Genomic DNA, 27,625 nt, shown 5'->3' on the forward strand with positions numbered 1-27,625 from the left:
AGGTACAGAAAGACCTGAATTCCCTGAAGCCTCAGGTGAGCCGCTACAACTGCCACCACTTTGGTGAACACCCTGGGGGCTGTGGTGAGACCAAATGGGAGGGCCCTGAACTGATAATGATTGGCTCCTAGCCGGAAGCTGAGAAACCTGCAGGAGCACCTATCCATCTTGCCATGATAGTATGCGTCCCGGAGGTCTATCAAGCACATCCAATCATTCTCCTGCAAATAAGGCAGGATAGAGTGAAGAGTGACCATCCAGAATTTCTCCTTGGCTACTGACAAGTTCAAGGTGGATAGATCCGGAATGGGTCTTAGGTCCCCTGTTTTCTTTGGCACTAAAATTAACTAGGAATAAATGCCCGATCCAGACTCGTCTAGGGGGACGGGTTGGATGACTGGCTTTTTTAGCAGCTTGTCTATTGCTAGTGCTGCTGCCTCCCTTTGCATAGGTGGAATGTCTGGGAGGCATTTTGTTGGGAGAGGTGGTTCGGGAAGGGGATGTAATAACCTTTGGATATAATTTGCAACACTCAACGCACTGATGTTACGGACTCCCATGTCACTGGGTGTAATGAAAGGCAACTACTGACTGCCTCCAGAGACAAGCAGTCAGGCAGCCCCTCAGGGCTGCTGTGCGGGTCTGCCCAAGAAAGGTTCTTGAGACCGGAAGTTTCTCAGCCCCCCTCTGCCTCTTGAACAGCATCTGTCATAACCCCCTCTGCCTCTGGGGGAAGGTGAGTCCTCAGTGTTCTGGGAGGACTGAGACTTCCGGAACCACATCTTCTTTATCCCTCGCTGGTTCCTTGAAAAGGATCTTTGAGGGGCAGAGAAATGGATCCCGACGGCAGACAGTGTCTTACCATCCTTCGCACTCTGGACCAATGTGTCACGAATGGTTTTCCCAAACAGGGAAGAACCATCATAAGGGGCATTTGCAAATGACTCCTTGAAGGGTTCCATGAATTGACACAGCCAGAGCCAGGCGTGATGCCTCATGGCAATGCCAGAACTGGCGGCTCTCTCTGTAGCATGGGAGAGCAGAAGCATGGACATATTTGCTACCGCTTTGAGAGTTGCCATCCGTGTGGAGAACACCTTCTTGCCCTCCACCGGCATGGAGTCCAGGGGCAACTTCCTTGACTAGGTCTTGCTGCAGTTGAATGACATGCACCATGTAGTTCAGCTCCCTTATGGTAAAGGTTGCTGAAGAGTACACCCACTTCCCTAGACAGTCAATGGTCCTTGACTCTTGGTCAGGAGGATAGAGAGTACAGCTCTCCTGCGCAAGCTCTTTTTTTGTGGTGGCAGCCACCACCATAGCATCTACAGGGCACCCCTTGCTCCAACTAGTTCTGTCTGGTGGGGGGCTTAGAACTTTATCTGGGTGACTAGGGATGGGCTCCATGGTGTTCGGTTCCTTCCACGCCTGAGATGTTATGAGGTCCACAACTGGATCCGTGGGAGGGGACAACCAGGAAGTAGATGGGCCTGAGCCGAATGCCTCTAGGAACACTAACTCATCCAAGGTTGGTTTTTGGATGGACCCCCCCCCCCCGATGGAGTTCCATGATGTCTCCAAAGGAGACATCCTCGGGGGGGGGGGGTGATCGGAGGAACCTTCCCCTTCCTTCAAGTCAGTGTCTTTGGTCAAGGACTCAGGAGAGGAGATGAAGTGCCTCCTTTTGTACATCTGTTTGCGAGGAACCTCCTCAGTGGGACTCTCTGAGTGGAGCTCACAAACCTCTTGCTGTTCCCGTGTGGAGGCTTCCTGAGGGAAACCCTGTACAGGCTGTCCCTGAGATGGCAAGAAGGTCGGGGATGTACCCAAAACAGGGGGAGTCAGGGCAGAGTCTGAGGACGAGATGGTCAGGGGCCTCGACGAACTCAAGAGAACCCCCTCCACCATGTCAAAAGCCGAAAGGGAGCAGGCATCCTGTGAAACCACCATAGGAGCCGTTCCCCTTGGATTTGACAGGTGAGCTGGAAATGAGACTACAGATGTCGAGATGCCAAGGGGAAGACTGCACTCTGACAAACTCAGAGTCGACAGAACCCCCTCAGATCCGATGCCAAGGTTATGGCACTGAGAGCACGGATCTGACCCGGTCAGATCCAACACACTCAAGTCAATGGCCGGCGTCAAGGTACAGGGTACCATCGGCACCAACCCCCCCAACCCAGGGAGTCCTCAGATCCAAAGACTCCAAAACCGAAGGATGGATCTGAGAAGGAGCTATAGAGTTGAAAAAGGTCTGTGAGCTCTCCTCTCTGGATTTTGAAGAGACATCATGGAACTCCATCGGGGGGGGGGGGGTGTCCACCCAAAAACCAACCTCAGATGAGTTAGTGTTTCTAGAGGCATTCGGCTCAGGCCCCTCCCACGGATCCAGTTGTGACTTCATTTCAGGCGTGGAAAGAACCGGACACCGTGGAGCCTATCCCTGTTCATCTCTGCCTCGCTAAGACTACGGGTAGACCGGGAGGAAGCTACAGACACCAGACAGGACAGCCGATGAGGGGACAGCCTTAGAGGGGACAGCCTTAGAGGAGACTGACAGACCTCTGGCTCCAGGGAGAACCTGGGAGAGTGGAGTCGGGAGGAACTCGGCTTGGTGGAGGTTTTGGCCTTGGGTGGAGGACCCACCGAAACCGAATGGTCCAGAGATCGCTTACACTGTCTCTCTTTCTTGTGGTGTTTCTCTCCTTCCCCAGACTGCTTGGCGTGAGTTTGAGTCCCAGAGGTCCGGGGAGTAGAAGAGCCATAAGCGGTGGTAGAAGAGGCCAAAGTCAGGGTTGCGGGGGGACAGGCGTCCCCCCGAAGAGGGAAGCAAGCCCTTCAAAATGAGCTCATCTGTCCTGTCCTTAAGGGCCCGTTGGTTGAAGCCCATGCAGATAGGACAGGGGGAAAGCAAATTGGCTGTGCCCAAGCACACTACACACAGAGTGTGGCCATAGGCTGGAGAGAGCTTATGGCCACACTCTGTGCATTTTCTAAATCCTAGTTTTGGGGGAATATCTGCCATATTTCTGCCTAACAAGAAAAACACAGGCATGCACTCACTCACACAGAAGATAGGTGTGGGAAGGCCAAAAGGGGGAAATTACAACAACAACAAACTTTTTTTTTTTTTTTTTTTTTTTTTTCATAAACCGATGCCAGCAAGTAGAGGAGGGAATACAAAACTACAGAAAAATGCAGAAAAAGGGGGAATAACTCTCAAAAAGCAATCACTTACCCAAACAAATGTTCAGCGCTCAAGACCATGATGCTTAGCGATTCAGCAGCAAATGAGATCTGAAGGGAGGAAGGAGACATGGGGCATTATGGGTAAGGGGAAGAGCTTGAAGCTTGGATCAGGTGCTGGTTATGCAGCCATGTCGGATCCAATTCGGATCCGCAGACCCACAGGTTGAAGATCAAATGAAGTCAACTACTTCAGATCAAATGCTTGGTATACTTAGAATCTTTTTAGCAATAGGTTATTGGGAAACCATTGTCTACTCCTTGTCCAAGGTATAGTTGTATTTTAGGAGCCCATAGAAGTGCTCATAAGATTTTTATATATCAATAACTTATTTCCTGGAAGAGGGCATTCCAGTTGGTAGATACAATTTTGTTAAAACTTCTTTTACCCAGGTTAAGACTGAATGGGACCTTACTAGAATGAGTGCATTACTGTTGATACTGTATGTAGTACATTGTTAAGAGTGCTTTGTGCAAAGTCTGTTTTTGATGGAGACAGCTGCAGTCATAACAGATCCCCAGAAGGAAGGCAAACATAATGTTATGCAAAATGCAATGTTGATAAATCAAATCTTTTCCATTTGGCTGAGTAGGCCTGACTGCTAGTGTCCACTGTAGGATTAGCATGTGTAGTCGAGCAAGGGGCAGAAGGATGATTGTAGCCGCCATGGACCCCAGTGCCCAAAGAACTGTTTCACTGTTTCTGCTGCAGGAAGTTGAGCTTAGAGAATATACGAGACATGCACTCTCAGATTGTGTACCCTTTCTGGACTGAGGTAAATTTTCATTTGAACAGTATCCAGCTGAGCACCAATAAACTCTAGCACCTGAACAGGAATCGGTGACGATTTGCTGATGTTGACAGTGATGCCCAGGCTGCTTGTTAACAATAGAAAATAATCTCTGGCTCAGCAAAGCAGATGCTTGGTGAGGGCAGCAAAGAGCCAATTGTCCAGGTACAGAAAGACCTGAATTCCCTGAAGCCTCAGGTGAGCCGCTACAACTGCCACCACTTTGGTGAACACCCTGGGGGCTGTGGTGAGACCAAATGGGAGGGCCCTGAACTGATAATGATTGGCTCCCAGCTGGAAGCTGAGAAACCTGCAGGAGCACCTATCCATCTTGCCATTACAGTATGCGTCCTGGAGGTCTATCAAGCACATCCAATCATTCTCCTGCAAATAAGGCAGGATAGAGTGAAGAGTGACCATCCAGAATTTCTCCTTGGCTACTGACAAGTTCAAGGTGGATAGATCAGGAATGGGTCTTAGGTCCCCTGTTTTCTTTGGCACTAAAATTAACTAGGAATAAATGCCCAATCCAGACTCGTCTAGGGGGACGGGTTGGATGACTGGCTTTTTTAGCAGCTTGTCTATTGCTAGTGCTGCTGCCTCCCTTTGCATGGGTGGAAAGTCTGGGAGGCATTTTGTTGGGAGAGGTGGTTCGGTGAAGGGGATGTAATAACCTTTGGATATAATTTGCAACACTCAACGCTCTGATGTTACAGACTCCCATGTCACTGGGTGTAGTGAAAGGCAACCACTGACTGCCTCCAGAGACAAGCAGTCAGGCAGCCCCTCAGGGCTGCTGCGTGGGTCTGTCCGAGAAAGGTTCTTGAGACCGGACGTTTCTCAGCCCCTCTCTGCCTCTTGAACAACATCTGTCATAACACCCTCTGCCTCTGGGGGAAGGTGAGTCCTCAGTGTTCTGGGAGGACTGAGACTTCCGGAACCACATCTTCTTTGTCCCTTGCTGGTTCCTTGAAAAGGATCTTTGAGGGGCAGAGAAATGGATCCCAAGGGCAGACAGTGTCTTACCATCATTCGCACTCTGGACCAATGTGTCACGAACGGTTTTCCCAAACAGAGAAGAACCATCATAAGGGGCATTTGCAAATGATGCCTTGAAGGGTTCTGTGAATTGACACATTGAAATGTTATGAAGTCCACAACTGGATCCGTGGGAGGGGACAACCAGGATGTAGATGGGCCTGAGCCGAATGCCTCTAGGAACACTAACTCATCCGAGGTTGGTTTTTGGATGGACCCCCCCCCCCCCCGATGGAGTTCCATGATGTCTCCGAACCTTCCCCTTCCTTCAAGTCAGTGTCTTTGGTCAAGGACTCAGGAGAGGAGATGAAGTGCCTCCTTTTGCACATCTGTTTGTGAGGAACCTCCTCAGTGGGACTCTCTGAGTGGAGCTCACAAACCTCTTGCTGTTCCCGTGTGGAGGCTTCCTGAGGGAAACCCTGTACAGGCTGTCCCTGAGATGGCAAGAAGGTCGGGAATGTACCCAAAACAGGGGGAGTCAGGGCAGAGTCTGAGGACGAGATGTCACAAGCCGAAAAGGAGCAGGCATCCTGAGAAACCACCATAGGAGCCGTTTCCCTTGGATTTGACAGGTGAGCCGGAGCTGAGACTACAGATGTCGAGATGCCAAGGGGAAGACTGCACTCTGACAAACTCAGAGTCGACAGAACCCCCTGAGATCCGATGCCAAAGTTATGGCACTGAGAGCACGGATCTCACCCAGTCAGATCCAACATACTCAAGTCAATGGCCGGCGTCGAGGTACAGGGTACCATCGGCACCAAACCCCCCAACCCAGAGAGTCCTCAGATCCAAAGACTCCAAAACCGAAGGATGGATCTGAGAAGGAGATATAGAGTTGAAAAAGGTCTGTGAGCTCTCCTCTCTGGAGGGAGAGGGGCCTGGCAAGACGCCCATCTGGATTTGGGTGCGGATGAACTTCGGAGACATCATGGAACTCCATCGGGGGGGGGGGGGTGTCCACCCAAAATTCAACCTCAGATGAGTTAGTGTTTCTAGAGGCATTCGGCTCAGGCCCATCTACTTCCTGGTTGTCCCCTCCCACGGATCCAGTTGTGGACTTCATAACATTTCAGGCGTGGAAAGAACCGGACACCGTGGATCCCATCCCTGTTCATCTCTGCCTCGCTAAAACTATGGGTAGACCGGAAGGAAGTTACAGACACCGGACAGGACAGCTGATGAGGGGACAGCCTTAGAGGAGACTGACAGACCTCTGGCTCCAGGGAGAACCTGGGAGAGTGGAGTCGGGAGGAACTGGGCTTGGTGGAGGTTTTTTGCCTTGGGTGGAGGACCCACCGAAACCAAATGGTCCAGAGATCGCTTACACTGTCTCTCTTTCTTGTGGTGTTTCTCTCCTTCCCCAGACTGCGTGGGTTGGGAGGATGGCCTAATGGTTAAGGTGTTTGCCTTGCAAACACAAGGTGCAGGGTTTGAGTCTCACAAGGGATTATTGGCTAGGCTTAAAATGGCTCGCAAGGGCAGTTAGCTTAGTACTAATCTATGAACCTATGAACCTATGCTTGGCGTGAGTTTGAGTCCCAGAGGTCCGGGGAGGAGAAGAGCCATAAGCGGTGATAGAAGAGACCAAAGTCAGGGTTGCTGGGGACAGCCGTCCCCCGAAGAGGGAAGCAAGCCCTTCAAAATGAGCTCATCTGTCCTGTCCTTAAGGGCCCATTGGTTGAAGCCCGTGCAGATAGGACAGGGGGAAAGCAAATGGGCTGTGCCCAAGCACACTACACTCAGAGTGTGGTCATCGGCTGGAGAGAGCTTATGGCCACATTCTGTGCATTTTCGAAATCCTAGTTTTGGAGGAATATCTGCCATATTTCTGCCTAACAAGAAAAACACAGGCATGCACTCACTCACACAGAAGATAGGCGTGGGAAGGCCAAAAGGGGGAAATTACAACAACAAACTTTTTTTTTTTTTTTTTTTTTTTTTTTTATAAACCAATGCCAGCAGGTAGAGGAGGGAATACAAAACTACAGAAAAATGCAGAAAAAGGGGGAATAACTCTCAAAAAGCAATCACTTACCCAAACAAATGTTCGGCGCTCAAGACCACAATGCCTAGCTATTCAGCAGCAAATGAGATCTGAAGGAAGGAAGGAGACATGGGGCATTATGGGTAAGGGGAAGAGCTTGAAGCTTGGATCAAGTGCTGGTTATGCAGCCATGTCGGATCCAATTCGGATCCACAGACCCACAGGTTGAAGATCAAATGAAGTCAAGTACTTCAGATCAAATGCTTGGTTTACTTAGAATCTTTTTAGCAATAGGTTATTGGGAAACCATTGTCTACCCCTTGTCCAAGGTATAGTTGTATTTTAGGAGCCCACAGAAGTGCTCATAAGATTTTTATATATCAATAACTTATTTCCTGGAAGAGGACATTCCAGTTGATAGATACAATTTTGTTAAAGCTTCTTTTACCCAGGTTAAGACTGAATGGGACCTTACTAGAATGAGTGCATTACTATTGATACTGTATGTAGTACACTGTTAAGAGTCCTTTGTGCAAAGTCTGTTTTTGATGGAGAAAACAGGTATTGTTTAGAATTTTAAAGGTTAAGAGGATGAAGGCAAAGTTTATCTGGCTGTGGTGGGAAGACAGCTTTTTGCAGTGAGACAAAGTGGTGTTAAAGTTTAGGGGCCATTGTAATGAGTCTGCAGATAGCATTTCGTGTTGTTTGTATTAATTTGGACTTATGGACTAAGAGAAGTGAAATTAATGGCAGTGTGCATTCTAATTTAGATATTAGCATTTTTTTTTTTTGCTTCTGATTGTCTGACATCTAAAGTAAGATGGTTGGAAATAGAATTAAGTGGTTTTCAGTTGGGAAGTTGCCTTTTCATTACATTCTCAATATGTGTTCTGAAGGACAGAATGGGATGAAAGGGTAAAGCACAGAAATTTAAACTGTCAGTCAGTGGTACAGCTAAAGGGAGTTGTGACTCTCAGTGTTTTCAGGCTACAAGTGCTTTGTACCCCGAATATCATGATAAAGTAGAAAATGGACCCTATTTGATCCGGCAGGACCTCCTGAAGAGCTCATTTTTAAGGAGGAGGTTTGAAATCCCCATTCACAGCTCTCTGTCTTCGGACATGGCAGAATGCTAGGACAGGGACGAGAATGTGGTTGGGAAGGTGAAAGAAAGGGTATCATAGAGCCTCTGGATCTTGTGTCCAGAATTTGCCTGATACATGATAAACTTCCATGTTAACAGATGAAGGGACAGATGATCTCTATCTAACTCCAGAGTGGAGCAGTCAGGCAAGATCTCAGGTAGACAGCTGCAGCCCAGGCAAATGAAGGCTGCATTGATTAGGACGATAATTCCTGCTGTTTAGCTGGTGTCTAGCATGGACTTCACTAACAGCCATGAAACCCACCAGCATGACCATGCTGTTTCCTTTCTGGCTGTTAATTTTGCTGTTGCTAACCCTATCCAAACCACTTCTGATGAGGACATTTTTGCAGTCTATAGAAGGGATGATGAGGTGTGACAAACATTATGCCAATATCTGATAAGTTATTCCACTTTTTGTTGTCCTCCAGTTTTGCCTTGTGTCCTAAAATAGTTGGATCCACTCAATGGGGCATTTAAAAAAGACACCTGGGAACTCATGAAAGTGCACAAGATGGATCCAGATGTGACAGTGTATGATTATTCCACTACCCACTGCCCTTGCACTATCCATAGCATTACTAATCAGAAGTGGGCTGAGATTACTCCAAGTAGAAAGTTTAGGTGCCTGAGTGAGTTAGATGCCTTCTTCAACATATTGGACATCTCATCCAGGATAATATGTTGGAACCTTGGCATGTATGCCTGCTAACTAAGCACCTTGAGTAAAAACATGGAGCACCCTTAGACATGCTTCCTGAAATGATCCAAATTATCTGACCCCATTTCTGGTGGATGCACCACTGGGCTCTGAGGGGTTCTGGCTTTCATCAGGAACATGTCAGTGATGATACAGTCCATAGTGGAATTGCTTATCCAACAGTTTCAGTTGTTGGGGGATAAGGATTTTGGCCTGCCTCTTAGAAACAGTGGCTGCCACATTTGGTTTATTTCAAGATTTCATGAAAGTGAGTACTGACATGTCATCTATGGGAGAGATCACCCACGAAGGCAAGTTTGACATAAGTGAAGCATAACGTGCATCTGCTGAAGAGGCAACCAGAGTTGGGGGTGGGGGAAGGGGTATGACATCTTCCCTACTGTGTCAAGATCAAAAGTGGGATGGGATGAGATTCAGATCCATCTGCATCTGAAGCATTGCTTCAGAGTTAATACCCATGGAAATGGACATGTGGAAAGAAAATGACCACAATGACCTGACAGAGAAAGATCTCACCAGGAAAACTGCAAAATCTGATGAAACTAGCCTTGATATAATAAACAATCACAGAAGAGAAATCTAAAGTCAAAAGGCAACTCTAACTTTAGGCAAAACACCAAAAAATTAAAAAAAAAAATATTTTACCTTGTGAGTGTGATGGTCAGTGAACAAAATATGGAGAAAGATGGTGGGACACATGTAGATTATGGGTAAAGGGGAAGTGCTGAAACCTGAGAAAGTTTTGTTGGTGCCTATCGGACTAAAAGCTAGTACTTTGGCCCAAGCAGTTGAGGAAGATGAGGCAGGCTATGTTAAACCTGAAAATTATGCTAAAATAACTAAGCAAACAAAGCTAAACAGAGAAACTCAAAAGCATGGGCACTTGACAGCAAACAGGAGCCACATGGCACGTACCTGCAAATTTGTTTAAGTAATAAAATACAGATATTGTTTAGCAAGAATCCTATTTTTTTCACAGCCCTTCATTACATTGCACTGTGTGCCTCATACCTTCTTCCACATTAGCTGACATTAGTACCTGTTTGGGAGGGTTGCTCAAATTATCCATAACCTTTTAGTGAAATCGTAGCTTCTTTCTAACTCTGCAGAACTACCTACTTTTTACCTTCACATTGGGTACATTTGATCTCTTGTACCTTTCTCTGAAATATAGAAATCATATTAGATTACAAAGATTCCATTAAGGTAATCAACTGTTTCTATCTTGTCCCTCTCTGCTTTTTTAATCTACAGAATACATATCAAGTTCTTCTAGCCCCCCCCCCCCCCATCACTTCTGGAACTAAGTTAACTTACCATATGAAGAATATGGTTTGAAGAATTTAACAAATGTCTGCAATAGGCATTTAGATGAAACATATAAGATGACAGAAAGGGTAACTTGAGAAAACAAGCCCTTGTTGAACAGTAATATATCAAGATTATTTAATAAGAAAGAAAGGATTTATAAAAAAATTACTACAAATGCTTCAACATATAACAGGAAATGCTTCAATAACATCACAAAAACATTAAAAGAAAAATCTTTTTTTTTTATAAAGGGCAATACAAACGAGACACTAATGAGTTTAAAAAGAAAATAAAAAAATATGTAAATTTAAAGAGAATAGACATTGAGAACTGAAATAATAAATCACAATCAAATTAATGTTACAGATAAACAGGAGATAGCTGAGATAGTCAACAACTACTATGCAAAATTCTCACAACAGCAAAAGTATACTGGTCTGATTAAAGTATCCATTGCATCTCAGACTGTCCCAGTATCAAGCAAGAAATAGTAAAAGCTGCTACGTGTAAAGTCAACAAGTGCAATGGGCCCTGACAATATACCTGGGCAGTTTGTAACTCTTATTTCCAATGACTTAATAATACCATCGATGTGAACATTTAACAAACTACCATGACTGGGATTTGTACCCAATAATTGGAAAAAACCCTGTGTCACACCTATCTACAAAGGTGGAAACAGACAAAACACTGACAACTATACACCAATAAACTTAACCTTGATATCAGGAAAATTCTATGAAAGATACAGTAATAAAGCAATAACCGACGACGTGGTATGATATATTGAAGATTTACCCATGGTTGGTGTGGTTTAATCAAGAGGGCGAAGCAAGAGTGATTAAACAAAGACATTCGTGGGTAAATCTTCAATATACCACAACCGCGGAGTCGGTTATTGCTATTATACAATGACATTATTTAAGAAAAAAATACTGACTTTTCTTAAATAATATCTTTGTATAACGGCAGATTACTGTTCTTCCGCCGGTTGCGGTATACTGCTTGTTAGTTTTGATGTACTGCGCATGCATATGGGACTTGCATTCCCAGGCATACCCAATACATCAATGCTTTGAAATGGAATTGAAATGGAAGCAACGGAGAAAAGGAAGTCTCTGTTGCTCTGTTTTCTCTCTCGCTCTTTTTTTTTTAATGTCTTGGGGCACTTTATACCAACAGAAAAAAGTCAGGGCGACCGGACCTTTTTCCGTTGGTATACTGCGGGATTTACAACGAGCATGCTGGTTGGGCTGGGCCAATCAGCATGCACATTTTCCGATAGTAATAGGGAGTCATTGTATAATGGATAATAAAATATGAAAGACAGCTGGCCTACTCCCAGTTTGGCTTTATTAAAGAAAGATCAATATTAACATGTCTTACAAATGTCTATGAAGATAAAAGCTATCTAAGATATCAGTTACAGATGTATACACAAATGTTTCAAAGGTTTTTGACTGTTTAGAACATGGTCAAATTACTGAGGGATTAAAAAATACAGGTTAACAACTTTGTTATAAACTGGATTAACAACTGATTATCTGGTGGATCACAGTGTGAACTTCCATGGGAAAACATTCAGGTGGCTACCACTAAACAGAGGGCCACCTCATGGGGTCAGTTTTGGGCCATATCGCATTTAACATCAAATGTTAAAAAAAATGTGCCCTAGTAAATACGCAGACAACTGCAAAACTAGAGCAGACAAACTTCATAAGTGACCCTGATAACCTGAATCCATATTTGCAAGAGATTCATGACTGGGCTATATCAGTTGGACTGATGCTCAGTTACAATAAACGTAAAGGTGTTCTTTCTGAAGGTATAGTAAATCTGAAAGTAAAACTCAGAAGTACTGTTTTGGAGATGGTAGATCATATAAAAGATTTAGGCATCATAATTAGCAAGGATTTTATATTTAAGAAATACCGTCAAGGGCTATGAAGAAGCTAGGCCTAATTCATAACACAGAACAAACAAGAGATCCAAAAGTCTTAAAAATTTGTATGCATCAATGATTAATCATTAGCGAAGCACAATTTAATGTTATGTACATTATAAGTAGCTGATTAACTTACCTTTGAAAAAATTCTGAGAAGATACACAAAAAAGTCAAATATTTGAACAAATTATGTTAAGAATAAATAAATAATCTGTTCAGTATTTTATACAGAATCATTAGATGAAAACTGTGCATAGCTTAAAGGAACATCAAAGATGATGAATTAAGGTCCAATTTAAAACTTATTTGAAGAGAAACGTCTGGCAACCTAAGATATGGAGGTTATCAATATATTGTTAATCTGAACAGAACTAAGAAAAGAGATAACTTTATAAGTCAATTGAGCCCACTCTACATTAGAATATCTGTTAATTTAAAAACTTTCAAGAAACAACTAGACTGCTATATGGGAGGGAATAAATATGTATATATCATAACGGAATCTGCTTTATGTATGGTCTAATTTTGTGCTGTTGGCAGTTCTAACTTAACTAAGTACCTTCTGGTGCAGATGGTTTCTGCTGCCACCTTCAGAACTGTGGTATAATGCCCTGCATAATTTTAGTACCATCACTTCACATATACATATCAAAAAATTGAAAACATTGTCTTGAATATAGTACTTACCCTAATCCAGCCAGATCAGACACAAGGTTTCCCAAAGCAGCAGCTAAAATAAAAACAAAAACATGAGTTTAATTACTGCAATCCATTAAATAAACTCAGATAACAGAAGCTAGTGCTGTGTTCATTAAACCAGTACATTTAACAGGTGACGTTACCGCTCTGTTCAGAAATGTTAGCTTCAACATCAGAACCTGGGTCTTCTTAGACATCCCGAATTCTAAAATACTTTAATATTAGTTACAGATACAACTAACATGCCTGCATGATTCCCTGAGTATCAATGCAGGCCACAGGACTCCTACCACAATAAAATACCTCATCATTTTATGCACAAATATTCCAGTGCAACAGTACCAATCATTCAAACAATTAATATTTAAAAATGTAGTTGCTGCTTTTAGAAATCTATAGATAAGACAGACACAGAAACAGGTATACAATATAGAAACAAGTGACAAAAATTGTTGGGAGGTGCCGTGGCTGACCCTAGGACAAGATTGGCAGCATAGTTCTCTCTCAGAACCCACTGGCTGGCCATATTTTATAACTGTATTACTTTAGTGAGTCACCTGGAAATTCAGTCATAAAAATAAAGCATCGTGGCTACAGAACCAATGGGGCAGTTTAAAATGGCAAATCTTGAAGGAAAAATGCTCCTTATGTTTGAGAAGCTTTCCTAGCTTGCTGTGGACATGTCAACTTTTCATGAAGAAAACAGAAAGTAGAGGGAATCTCAGCACTGTAGGGAAGATTAGAAACACTGGAGATGAAAATGGATAGCACTGTTAAATCAGTGCAGCTAAAGAGGCAAAAACTGACTTATTCGATAAAAAGTTAGAAAAACACTGCAACAGAAAATAGATGATATAGAAAATTGTTCTGGATGAAATAATGTGCACACTTCTGCTATACCAGAAACCATTCCCACAGAGGAATTAGAACCTTTTGCGCTTTTTGAGATGAAAAAGAGTTTACAATTGGCACAAGAACTTTCTAACAGAACAGACAGAATTCACAGGGTAAATCAAACCACGATGCAGGCAGGCTCAGGCATGTACTTATGGCACTTGTTTCCTTCAAAACAAGGGAATGGTTAGCCACCTAGTCAAGAAAGCTTAAAGGAATAGAATGGAAACATTACAAAATTAAATCTGTGGATGCCCTTTTTCATCAGAGAAAAGCCTGGTCCTACTTATGACATTTGTTTTACCAGGGAGGCGTTACTGCCTTATGACATTTGTTTTACCAGGGAGGCGTTACTGCCTTATGACATTTGTTTTACCAGGGAGGCGTTACTGCCTTATGACATTTGTTTTACCACCTTATGACATTGGTTTTACCAGGGAAGCGTTACTGCCTTATGACATTTGTTTTACCAGGGAGGCGTTACTGCCTTATGACATTTGTTTTACCAGGGAAGTTACTGCCTTATGACATTTGTTTTACCAGGGAGGCGTTACTGCCTTATGACATTTGTTTTACCAGGGAAGCGTTACTGCCTTATGACATTTGTTTTACCAGGGAAGCGTTACTGCCTTATGACATTTGTTTTACCAGGGAAGCGTTACTGCCTTATGACATTTGTTTTACCAGGGAGGCGTTACTGCCTTATGACATTTGTTTTACCAGGGAAGCGTTACTGCTGCATTTCTGTATCCAGCAGTTTTAGTTATGAATGAAGATGCTTTTTGGCTGTTCAGGGACAGAGCAGCTGCTTGGGCCATCTTAAGAGGGAAAACACAAACTGAGGACTACTCCATGGGAGGTCTTGCGTGTGTACTGGGGATTATGGACATGGAGCTGGATGTCAGTAAAATGCAGAAAAGAACAGAATCCGACAGAGACAGACCAAAAACTCCACCACAACAACACAGAGACTAGAATTACATAAGTTATGAGACAGAGAATGGAAAACAACCTGTTAACTCTGACAAACAATCCTATGCTGAAGTAATGGGGCAAGACCAAAAGAGGAAACAGGGAGATCATCTATGAGAGATAGAAGTTTTTCTATGGGATCTGCAGGGTATGAGGATAAACACAGAAACAGAAGGTGAAAGAAAAACACAAGGTGACTCAGATTCAGTAAATTAATATTGTTGGTCAAAGGAAGGGTTCAACAAATTGGATTATGACAGATCTCCACTTGAGCCAAGAGATGGCAGAGAAAAGCATTCATCTCAGCTTTGCCACAGACTGAGCAGATGGGCAAGAGTTTTGACAGGTATGTCTAAATATGCTTATAAAATATATGGGCAGCATGACAGCATTACACAATATATAAACTACTGTGGTTTTATGAGGCTGCGTGAGATGGGTATTGAGCTTTCGACATTCTCTTTATGACTATGTAGAGAAATCTTTATTGCTTGCTAGGGTGGAAATTCATTCTTTTTTACTCTCTGCTGGATATGAACTGGCTGAAGAATGACAACATTTTTCATGGCACAATGATACATTAAACAGGATGGTTTTAATTATGTCATTCTTAATATCCACAGATTTTATATAACTAGCATTCTCAGCATGCTGAAAACTCTTGTAAGGTTCTACTTGTATTCTTAAAGAATGTTAGTAATTGATTAACAAGTTTTTTTCTATTCCTATGACTGTTTTGCAAAAGAGTTCATACTCATTGCAGGAAAATGCTTAGCAGCTTAAATTACAGGGAATGGGCTCACAACACTGTGCTTCTTCATGCTTTGAAGATGGTTCACTTGTAGACTTGTAAGCACTCACTCACAAGGTACGCCACAGAAGAACTCCAAAGTTTAAGGTCCAGATTGCTTAAAAGGCTTACTTGCAAGGTAAGGGGATAACACTGATGTTTTTTTTTTACATTTCAACATCTGAGGTTTTCTTATGACAAAAGTGATCCTTGTTATAGTGAAGAATCTGAATAACAAATTGAAAACTGGATAAACATGGGAAAACCCATGAATCAGAACATGATTTTTTTCCTCTCTCTTGCTCCCTCTAAGGAATTGGTGACAGAGTGAATTTACAGGGTCTATATTAGCAGAATGAAAACACTACTGAGCGAATCCCAGTTGAGCGACACATAAAAAGCGAAAACCGTTAATATCGCAAGAATGAATGGAAATCACCATAGGAAAATTGTCCCTTTACTTCAATGTAGTGCGATCTCGGATTTGGCATATTTAAGTGGGGGGGCACACCCTGTATAAAACACTTAAGTTTACATGTTTAGTTTATTGGATTCGAAATTAGCGGTTTTCGCTCATTATGTGTCGCTCAACTGAGATTCGCTCAGTAGTGTTTTCGTTCTGCTAATACAGACCCAATTTACAAATTATAGGATGATAAATGGAATTGACAATCCTTTGCAAAGGATCAAGTGAGAGAGATGAGTGATGAATCAAGTGTCATTGTTGTGATTTAGGCCATTCAGGGCAAGTTACAGTAGGAAAGGGAAAACTTTCATAAATGAGCCCAAGGGAGTTTACACTCCTAGTCTAGCAACAAAAACTTTTTGGGGGGTGTGTGGGTATATTTACCTCTAATGGACAGGATTTTCTAGCACATCAGGTTATATATTAGAACACTGAGGAGGTGTTCTCACCCTATCAACAAAACATGTTTTTCAAACGTTGCACAGAGAGGAAGAGAAAGTGGTTCTTTTACAAGAAATAAAACTAAAAGTCAGAGATGCATGAATTTAATGCACAAAAACTTCTTGCAATTATAAGCCAGTTAGAGGTAAGAGAGGGGTAGACATGTTACTCTGTTAGTCATTCATGCAAATTGAGAATATATTTTATTTTATTTATTTATTTGAAGTTTGTTTGCCAGGATGGTCCATTGGGCCGAGTGAACCCATTTTCAATGGAGTCCTGGGGAGAAAAGCTCCATAGATACAACATCAGGTAAAAATATAAAATAAAGTAAAAAGTAAAAAATGCAATACAATAGCATAATATCAGGTAAAAATAAAATAAAGTAAAAAATACAATACAATAGTGTAATAGTTTGTAAAAGTGAATAGAAGAGTACATATAAGCATGTGAAAATATTAATACAGCTGGAATGTGAAGCATAGTGACAATTCATATCAATTTACAAAATTTTTTTTTTTTATTAAGGAATGTTAAATGAAGGCAATAGTTAGTAGGTATATGCAGAAGATATTAACTTAAGAGGTTATTTACAATGTGTGTGTTCCCACAGGGGATGTGACTGTAGACTGGGGAAGGTAAGGTAGTAGCTGGGGATGTTATGCAGGATGGGAACATGAGCATTCCCAGAGAGATGATAAATGTGAGTGGAGTAGAGTTTTGAAGATGGGAAGGTTGCTGGTGCTGCGGATACGAGGTGGGAGTGAGTTTCAGAGACGGGCAGGGGAAAAAGAGAGTAAGAGTTTGCCTGCTGGACGGGCAGGTTTGTGGAGTTCAATTAGGTTCTGAGTGCTGGTTCTTAGGGGTCTGTTAGGTTGGTGCATGGTGAAGGTTGAGGTGAATGAGGGACAGAGTGAGGGCTTGAAAATGAGCTTATGAGCTTGAGTTAGTTTAATGTAGGTAAGGTAGTTGGGGAGCTCTAGCCAGTTTAGTTTGTGGAGGGCAGTACAGTGATGGGAGGAGGATCTGTGCCCAGTGGTGAATTTGGCGATTTTGTTGTAGCAGGAGGAGAGTTTTGTTTTGGTAGGGGATCTTAGGTTGGTTAAGAGTGGGGCCCCATAAAGGAGAGAAAGGATTAGATATGTGGTAGAGAGGAGGAATCTAGTGGATGGAGAAAGGAAGCGAATATGGCGATAGAACATACCAAGTTTGTGTTGTGTTTTTTAATGTTTGTTTGTATGTGGGAATCAAAATTAAACTGATTATCAATAAGAGCTCCTAACAGTTTAGCACTGGAAACAACTTCTAGGGATGTGTTGTTGTGACTGGTTATAAGGAAATAATTTATGTCGATAGTTATGCTTTTGGATGGGGTGAATATCATGAGTTTGGTTTTTGATGGATTTAGAGCTAGGTGGTTATCATGCATCCATTTTTCAGTTGTTGAGAAGGCATCTTGAGTTAGTTTTATAAGGGAGGGAATGGAGTTTGCAGCACAGATAATTGTAGAATCGTCTGCATATTGAACTATTTTAGCATTTGGGATATTGTGGTGGAAGTCGTTAATGAAGATGTTGAACAGTAGGGGCCCTAATATGGAACCTTGGGATATACCAGTGACTGTGTTGAGGAATGAGGAGGTAGTTTTCTTCCATTTAACAGATTGTTGCCTGTTGGCAAGGTAACTGGTAAACCAGTTGATACAGGAGGATGAAAGATGTAGGTCAGAGAGTTTGGTCAGGAGTAGGGAGTGGGAGATGGTATCGAATGCCTTAGATAGGTCTAGGAGGAGGGTGGAGACAATGTGGTTAGAATCTCTGGCTTTAAGTTTTGAGGAAGGACAGTAGTGCAGTAGAGGTGCTGTGACTGGGTCTGAAACCATGTTGTGTTGGGGTTAGTAGGTGGCTGTTGGTGAGGTATGGTAGTAGTTGTATGTGAATGCATATTTCAAGTAGTTTGGAGATGGGAGATAAGATGGCTATAGGTCTAAAGTTGGAGATGTTAGTTATTGTTACTTCCTTTGTGGAGGGGAATAATGTAGGCTTTTTTCCAAATTTGGGGTACATAACCTTCTTGAATTGACCTGTTTATAAGTATACAGATAGGGAAGGCGATGGCATCAGCAGCTGTCTTTAGGAAGAAGGAAGGGATATATAATCATCAGTAATATTTGCAGGTGGGTTATATAGAGAGGTATAATTCAGAGTCTCAGTATTGTACTGGGTAATACATACACAACAAATAAAGAAGTCCAGATTACCTTTAATTGATAAGGGGACTCTAATGTGACCTTGGAAGATAATCTTGATAGGCTTTATGTCAAGAAAGAAAGCCATACAAAAGTATAGAAACAACTTACAGGACTGACTGAGGAGAGGAATTGAGTAGATATTTGGAGGAGGTTTCATGAGAAGCAGAGACATTTCACCTTCTCTAGAAATGACTAACAATAAGCCAGCATTCTAGATTTTCTTGGCCCAAGGTCAATTTTCTCACAAGTATGAAATATATAAAAATATGGGCAAATATATTTATGAACACTCCACTATAAAATAAAAAAAAATCACTTTTAATATAGGTGTAGGTACCAGAACAAAAAACATTTGGCAGTGGGGACATTATAAATGGAAATCAAAGAATGCAAAACAAACTGTCAGAAATTACAGAAATAGCAATATAAAACAACTTAATGAAGAAAGAATCAAAAAGAGGAGTTTGATGGGATGCTATTAAAGTTGCCACCAGAGCCTAGCTGATGCCAAAAGAAAGGAAGAATAGGAACAATACGAGAGACTTAGTTAAACAGAAAGAGGAGAAGTAGCAGAGTTGAAAAAATCCCTTACCCCAACACAACCCAATGCAGGTATGATCCTTCCTGAAATCAGTAAGGTCAAGTGTGAATTGTTGCAACTTACTACCTCACAAGCATTTTGGCAAAAAGTACTTATTGGTGGCTATTCGGGGCAAAAAAGGCTTAAGTAACTACCTCGGTCTACATAAAATAGAGGCCTACTTCATTTATTTCTAATATAATGGATGATTCAGGAGTGAAAGTGATGGGGTGGAATCCAGAAGACATGCTTTCAAACTGTATTATGAAATGATTAATAGAAAAGCGGGGGAATGAGAAACCGACCTATTGGTTCATATAGGCAGGATCTGAAAAAAGGATTAGCTTGGAACAAGGCTATTTAGATAAAAGTATAACTGAAATTGAAATGCATTCTACAATACAGAAACTAAAAAAAATGATAAGATACCAGGTCCAGATGGACTACCTAATGGATTTTTACACATGGGGGTATAATATAAGGCTGGAAAAAAAAACTAAATGGACACAACAGTTTTAGGGAAGTAGCAGATATTCCCCTTCCATGCAGTCTGCACAAAATTACTAAGGAAAAAGCAGATACTATACATATGACCAATTACAGACCACAATCCTTGCTAAATACAGATGTTAACATTTTGGCTAAGATTACTACTTCCAGACTAAATGGGAAACTGCCACAGTTATCTAGAAAGGAGAGGGAAGATCAGCCTACTAATAAAGAGATCAAGGACGCAGATGAGTTAGGTCAGGATGTCTTTTTAAATTATGGATTAGACAATGTTGAGGATTTTACCCCTCTTTGGAGATCAGAAGGACTAAACAGTCATTCAGAACATCACAAAGGTATGGGACCCTAATCTGCAAAACATGTATATACAAGACAGAGGGATATATCAACCAGAGTTACCATTCAAAACAAAGAATCCCAAAAAGGGAGAATGGGAAGGGGAAAAAGACCTGAATGTTTCAGAACATAATGGGATAGTTTTATCACATAAAGGATTTAAGGTATTTAACTACAGTCACTTAGAAGTTACCTTAAATCATTTTCCCTGTTTGAAAAGGGCTTTAAATTTATTACTAAAAGCTTTGATATAGCTGATTCTTTAATTAACTTAAGACATACACTGGGAAATTAAATTTGGCTATACATTTTAATGAATTAAATGTAATAAATGTAGCACCTCATGAAAGCAATAATGAGTGATCTGCGCAGAAAAAAAAGAGTACCTTTAATCCTCCCCATCTTATTACTCAGGCTTTTGAGAAAGCTTGTGAAGAAGAGATTTATGCCTTGGTCAAAACTAAGAAATGTTGTTTTAAACACAATCTTAGTGAAAACGAGAAGCAGATATTGAATTTTATTAGAAATGATAAATCTATATGTTTAATGACGTCTGATAAAAGAAGTGGTGTGGTCATCTTTAATAATTTTGAATATTCTGGCGCTATGTTTAACATTTTCTAAGATACTGAAGCTTATACATAAGTTTCTAAAAATCAGGTACACATATCATACAGAAAGATATACTTATAACTAGAAGAATTTCTTAAAAAATAGGATTACTTTATTGGTGTTTTATTTTTTGAATTAATTCTAGTCCATTGATACTCACCATATTTGGGATTCCTAAAATTCATAAAAATATAAAAGATCCTCTTTTTCCTCCTGTTGTTGCTGCACAGGGTTCCAAATCATATACATTACTTGTGTTTGTAGATCAACTCCTTAAATCTATTTTTGATAAACAATCCCATATTCTTAAGGATTCCTGGGATTTTTTTAGGTAGGTTAACATGTGATTTATCAGATAAAAACTTGAAGTTTCTTATAATAGATGCTACTGACTTTTTCACATGTACACCTATGAATGAAGGACTGATGCTCTGTCATGAAAGCTTGACTCATTATTTTAAGACAGATGACATTAAATTGATTACTGACAGTATTTCTATGGTTTTGGAAAACAAGTTTATATTTTTTGAAGGAGAAATATATAAACAAAATAAGGGTGTGGCAATGGGCACTGCATACCCCCATATGAATGCCAATTTGGTGTTACTTTCATAGGAAAGAACTTTTATTTTCAATTCTGAATATTATAAGTATTCCAAATTGTATTTATGCTTCTTGGACAATATTTTTGTCCTATGGAGCAGGCCAGAAATTTTAGTAACTGATTTCATCAGTTTATTCCATACAGCAATAGAATTTTTAAAGTTTACTTTAAGCTTAAACAATATAGCTGTAAACATTTTAGATACTGCTACTGAACATTCTGATCAAAGGCTTTGTATCTAGTGTGTATATATATATATATATATATATATATATATATATATATATATATATATAAAAGGCCTGCTTTTAGTAACACATTTATATTACAATAGCACTTACCTTTTTAACTTTAAGAAAAGTTTGGTAAAAGAGGAAACTATCAGGGTAGCCCATATGCCCTCATCTAAAGAGATATTATTAAGTGAAATTGATACATTGAAGAGCATGTTTCCTGAGATGGGGTATCCACAAAAAGCTGTTGCAACAATTATAAATGGCGTGAATTAAAAGTGAGGTACTAAATATAAAACCCCTGTTGGGTGTAGGTTTAAATTAATATGTCAGCTTAGAAATTTCATCTCCCACAAGTGATGACATCTGGTCTGATAGAGCATATATAGTTCTATAATGAAAGGAAGCCTTGGAATTTTTAATTGGGTCAGGAAAAGAATACATTTTATAAATAAGATGGCAAGAAATTTAAAAAGGTTTGTAGAAAAGAATAAAGTACACAATGTCCAGCAGAACAGCAGTACCACTGAAATGGCAAAAAGAAACAAGCCCATTGTAAACAATGTGCTTATATCTTAGAAAGAGAAAATTTAACACTGGATAACATGTTTGGTATAACCTTTAGGATGGAAATTGGAAACTAACTCCAGGAGTAATATATGAGATTAAATGTACGGGGTATCCTTATTTTTATGTAGGGAAAAAGAGTACCCCTTGAAAGAAACTAATTTATGAGCACAATGATATTATTGTTAAGAAAAACAATGCAAGTGCTCTAACAAACATTCTATTACTTGCCAAAATTTTAGTAAGTTCAGGTTTGGCATAACAGAGAAGGTACACATGAATCCATGTGGGTGCACAGGAAACAAAAGTGGAGTATAAGGAACTGCTTTGGCAATTAAGGTTAAATGCCAGCAGAGTCCACCCCCCCATAAATTAATTTACTTCTATTAAATCTGTTTTAAAAATGAGATTTGCTAAACTATAAACATGTATTATTAAAAATACAAAACTTATAATTATGTTATTTGTTTAAAGATTTTTTATATATCTTACATGACTGAAAGCAATTCTGCAAGGCTTATTTAATATGTTATTCTAGCATTGTGAGTGGTTGCATTTTTTAAAAGGAGGAAAAAAATTATATATTAAAAAAAAGACGGGGAATAGTAAATGGGTAGTGTGTGGTTTCCCATTTTTAACTAAGATTGTTTTTAGGAAACGTAGGAATTGATAAATCTTGGTGTTTGATAAGTTTTTTCTTTTTCTTGTTTCTTTAAGAAAACTGTGTGTGTGTGCCACTGATGTGGAAGTGATGCTTGAAATAAACTGTTCTGATGAAGCCCAATTTTACTGATTAAGGATGAAAGCACTACACCATTTGTAAAAGTCTTGCTTTATTAAAAATGTTTTCTGGTGGAAGTGTTACTCTAGTGTGGGAATTTACATAATTTCTCTACCATAGTGTGCAGTTATTTATTTATTTTGCATTTTTTTTATTTGCCTGAGCACTACACCATTTGTGGTTATTTTGGTTTCTATGACTTTAGTGGTGTTGGTGGTTTCAAGAACATGGATCAACATGATGTGAATAACATTTTAATTAATTCATTGCAGGAGGAAGAGAGACCTCACCAGACTAATGACATGACCAGCTTAACTTACTCAACATGTTTCCTTGCTGACCCAGATTAATTCTGAACTACTAATAGTAGTAACCAAAGGTAAAAGGAATACGGTGACTATGTAACACACACTGAACAGGTTCCTTCCTGTGAAGAACAAGTTATTTTAAGTGTATGCCTTGCTACAGAGACATTGTCATTGTTGGGCAATATGACCAAACTAACTCAACTTGGAAGTAATGTTCTGGAAAAGATTAGCTGTGAACAGCTGGCTAGCACTTGTATAAGGTAACATTTTTGTAGTAACCAACAAAGCATGAAATCTAAAAATACAGAGACTTACAACAACCGCAATGTTAATTTAATGGATTTGCTGGAGAAGACATTAATTTTCCAAAATTAGTTCTGCACAAGAAGTTACTGACACTATTCACTCATCTCCATTTTTAAAACAAAATATTTTTAGCTTTGAAAATAAATTGACCAAGTTGAGAAGTCTCCAACTTGATAACCTATATCTGGTGGAATGTTTAAAAAGGAAAATTGTCCCACAAAGCTTGAGAGTTTTCAAATTTCTTAATGGAATGGACAGTGGGGATTCTTTTTATTTGGACATTATAAATCAATTTGATTGCCATGGTTTTGAGCTCGAGGAATTAATAAAACAGAAACATAAAAACATGAATGATGAACTTATTAAAGAGATAAAAAATGTAATTAGTATCATAAAAGCAGATCTGTCTGAAAAATACTGTAGAATATATGAGAATGTATTTGAAAAGGTAGATAAGAAATGCAGTGAAATTCGTAGAAGGAAAGTTAAAAGATAGAGATGAAAAGCAATACAAGAATAATCAACTGTTTGCTATTAAGCCAAGTCATATGGGTGGGTCCTCAACTACATAAAGAGTTTAATAGAGTAGAGACTGTACACTATGCAAGTGGAAATTAAAAAGCAAAAAAAAAAAATAATTCTACTGATAATGAAATTACAGACATAGGTGTGTTACGTGAGGATGTCTTTTTAAAATATGGATTAAACAATGTTGAGGATTTTCCCCTCTTCGGAGATGACCAGCTAATTGTTCAGAACATCTCAGAGATACAGGACCCTACTCTGTCAAATGTGCATATGAGACAGAGCGGTATGTCAGCCAAGGTTACCATTCCCAACAGAAGAATCCCAAAAGGGGGAAGGGGAAAGGGAAAAACCTGATTGTTTCAGAACATAATGGGATAACAAACAGTAAATCCACCAAGAAAGTTCAGAGCAAGCAAGACAATCTCGGGAAAGGAAGCCCAAGAATATAATGACCGAAAATATTTTATTCAATCAATTGAATAAAATATTTTCGGTCATTATATTTTTCATTATACTCTTGGGCTTCCTTTCTGGAGCTGGTCATGCTTGTTGTGAGCTTCCTTGGTGGATTTGCTGGCTGTTTTCCACATTTTATTTGGTTTTAGTATCCACTGTTTGTTCACTTTAACATAATGGGATAGTTTTATCACATAAAGGGTTTAAGGTATTTAACTCAAGCCACTTAGATGTTATCTTAAACCATTTTTCCCTGTTTGAAAAGAGCTTTAAGTGTATCCCTAAGAAACATTTTGATATAGCTGATTATTTAATTGAACTTAAGGTATACACACTAGAAACTTAAATTTTGCCATACGGTTTAATGAATTAAATACAATAAAGGCAGCACCTCATAATATCGATAGTGGTTTGTGTACAAAACAATTCCTACCATCCATCCTATTACTCAGGCTTTTGAGAAAGCATGTGAAAAAGAGATGTATGGCTTGGTCAAACTAAGATGCACTGTTTCAATCACAATATCAGTTAAAATGAGAAGGAGTTATTGAATTCTAATATGAATGATAAATCCATGTGTTTAATGAAGCCTGATTAAGGCAACGGTATGGTCATCTTTAATAATTTTGATTATTCTGGTGCTATATTTAAAATTTTACAAGATACTGAAACTTACACAAAAGTTTCTAAAACATCAGGTACACATACAGCATGTAGAAAGGTAGACTTACAACTAGAAGAAGTTATTTTAGAATACAGGATTACTTTATAGTTTTCCATTTTTTGATAAAGTCTACTACTATGATACCCACCATACTTAGGATTCCTAAAATTCATAAAAATATTTTAGATCAGGCCCCTTTTCATCCTACTGTCAGTGCACAGGGTTCCAAAATACATCTGTGGCTGTGTTTGCGGATTGTTTTCTTAAACCTATTTTGATAAACAATCCCATATTCTTAAGGATTGCTGGTAGTTTCTGGGTATGTTAACAAGCAATTTATTGGATAAAAATCTGAGGTTTCTTACTGTTAATATTATTGGCTATTCACTTGCATACCTAAGGATGAAGGACTGATGTTCATTCATGAAAGCTTGACCAGTGTTTTTTTTTTTAAGATGAATGACAACAAATTGGTTATTGATTGTATTTCTATGGTTTTGGAAAATAATTTTATATTTTTGAAGGAAAAATATTTAGACAAAATAAGGCTGCGGCAATGGGTGTCTCTATGTATTGTAACTTGGTGTTAAATGTCATGGAAAAATACTTTTATTTTCAATTCTGAATACTGTAAGTACTGCAAACTATATTTACGCTTCTTGGTCAATATTTTTGTCCTATGGAGTGGCCCAGAAATTTTAGTAATTGAATTTATCAATTACATACAACAATAAAATTTTTAAAGTTTACTTTAAGCTTAAACAGTAGATATGTAAACTGTTTAGATCCTACTATTGAACATTCTGATCTGGGCTTTGTATCTAGTACACATAGAAAGCCCACCTTTACTAACACACATCTACATTGCGTTCACTATTTTAGTTTTAAGAAAAGTTTGGTAAAAGGGCAAACTATCAGGATTGCCCATATGTCATTGTCTAGAGAGGTATTACTATTAACTAAAATTGATACATCGAATCATATGTTTCTTGAGAGGGGGTACTCACTAAAATGGCTCAGACAATTGTAAACAAAGTGACCCAACAATGAGGTACTAAACATAAACTCCTCTCGGTGTGCAAGATATGGCAGCTTAGAAATTTCATCTCTCACAAGGGATAAAGCCCAGTTTGATAATACAGTGCAATATCATGATGGATCAAAACATAACAGTAATATTGAGAAAAATTAGACTATAATGAAACTAAACCTTGGAATTTTTAAATTTGTTGGAGAAAGACCAGATTCCATATATAGGATGACAAGAAATTTTGCAGGGCTGGTAGAAAAGAATAAAGTATTCAATGTCCAACAGAACAGCAGTAACATCAAAAATGGCAAAAAAGAAATGTGGCCATTGTAAAAAAGTACGTATATCTTAGAAAAAGAAAAAGTAACATTGGAAACATGTTTTTTATAAGTCTTCTGATGGAAAGGGGAAACAGTTTAGCTCTAGGAGTAATACATGTGGAAAAATGCAATGGGTGCCCTAGTTTTTTTATGTAGGGAAGACAGGGTGCCCTGTGAGAAAACAAATTTTTGAGCACAACTATGATATTATTAAGAAAACCACTGTGAGAGCTCAACATTTTACCAACTGTCAGAATTTTAGTAAGTTCAAGTTTGGCATAATAGTGAAGGTGCCCATGAATCCATGGGGGGAGGGGGGTGAATGGGGAAACAAAAGTGGAGTACAAGAAATTACTTTCTCAAATAAGGTTAAATGCTAGCACCCACCCACCCCCAAGGTTAAATTAATTTATTTCTATTAAACCTGTTTTAAAAAGGAGATCTGCTAAATTATAAACCTTTATTATTAAAAATAAAAAAAATACAATGATGTTATCTATTTATAGAATGTTTTATATACATTACACATATACAATTAAAAACAAATGCATTATATTTATAAAGCCTACTTAATATGATATTATAGCATTGTGAGCAGGTGCACTTTTTTGAAAGGAGAAAAAAGTTTGTATATAAAAAAGTTGAGGAAAATAGAAAATGGATATTATGTGTTTTCCCATTTTTAAATATACCGAGATGGTCTTTTTTTACTCCAATTTTATTAATTACGGGTGAAAGCACTAAACTATTTGTGAATAGTTTTGTTTTATTAACATTTTTTTTCTGTTGGAAGAGTTAGTCTACTGTGTATATTTTACACTGTTTCTCTACCATGGTGCGCAATTTTTTTCAAAGTTTTTAGTTTTGCCTGTGCACTATACCATTTGTGGTTATTTTGTCTACTTCATTTATTCCTTTGATAATGGACGATTTAGGAGGGTAATGATGTGGTATAATCCATAAGAAATGCTTTCAAACTCTATTATGAAATACTTTATACAGAAGAGAGAAACAAGAGACTGACGCATTTGGTCATACAGACAGGAAATGAAAAAAGGATTAGCTTGAAACAAGCCTATTTACATAAATACATA

General features: G+C 39.4%; 1 protein-coding gene across 1 annotated transcript in view; it reads right to left on the reverse strand.

Moving 5' to 3' along the window:
- The window catches only part of TMEM65 (transmembrane protein 65), a 712,146-nt gene that overhangs the window by 53,304 nt on the left and 631,217 nt on the right, over positions 1–27,625 (reverse strand). Inside the window, exon 5 of the mRNA XM_044066591.1 lies at positions 12,871–12,913. Within this exon, the coding sequence (XP_043922526.1) occupies positions 12,871–12,913 (43 nt within the window). The remainder of the gene's footprint in view (positions 1–12,870; positions 12,914–27,625) is intronic.

The sequence above is a fragment of the Protopterus annectens genome, chromosome 3.part1 (assembly GCF_019279795.1).
Source record: "Protopterus annectens isolate FY-2018-M chromosome 3.part1, PAN1.0, whole genome shotgun sequence".
In the NCBI taxonomy this organism is placed as follows: domain Eukaryota; kingdom Metazoa; phylum Chordata; order Ceratodontiformes; family Protopteridae; genus Protopterus; species Protopterus annectens.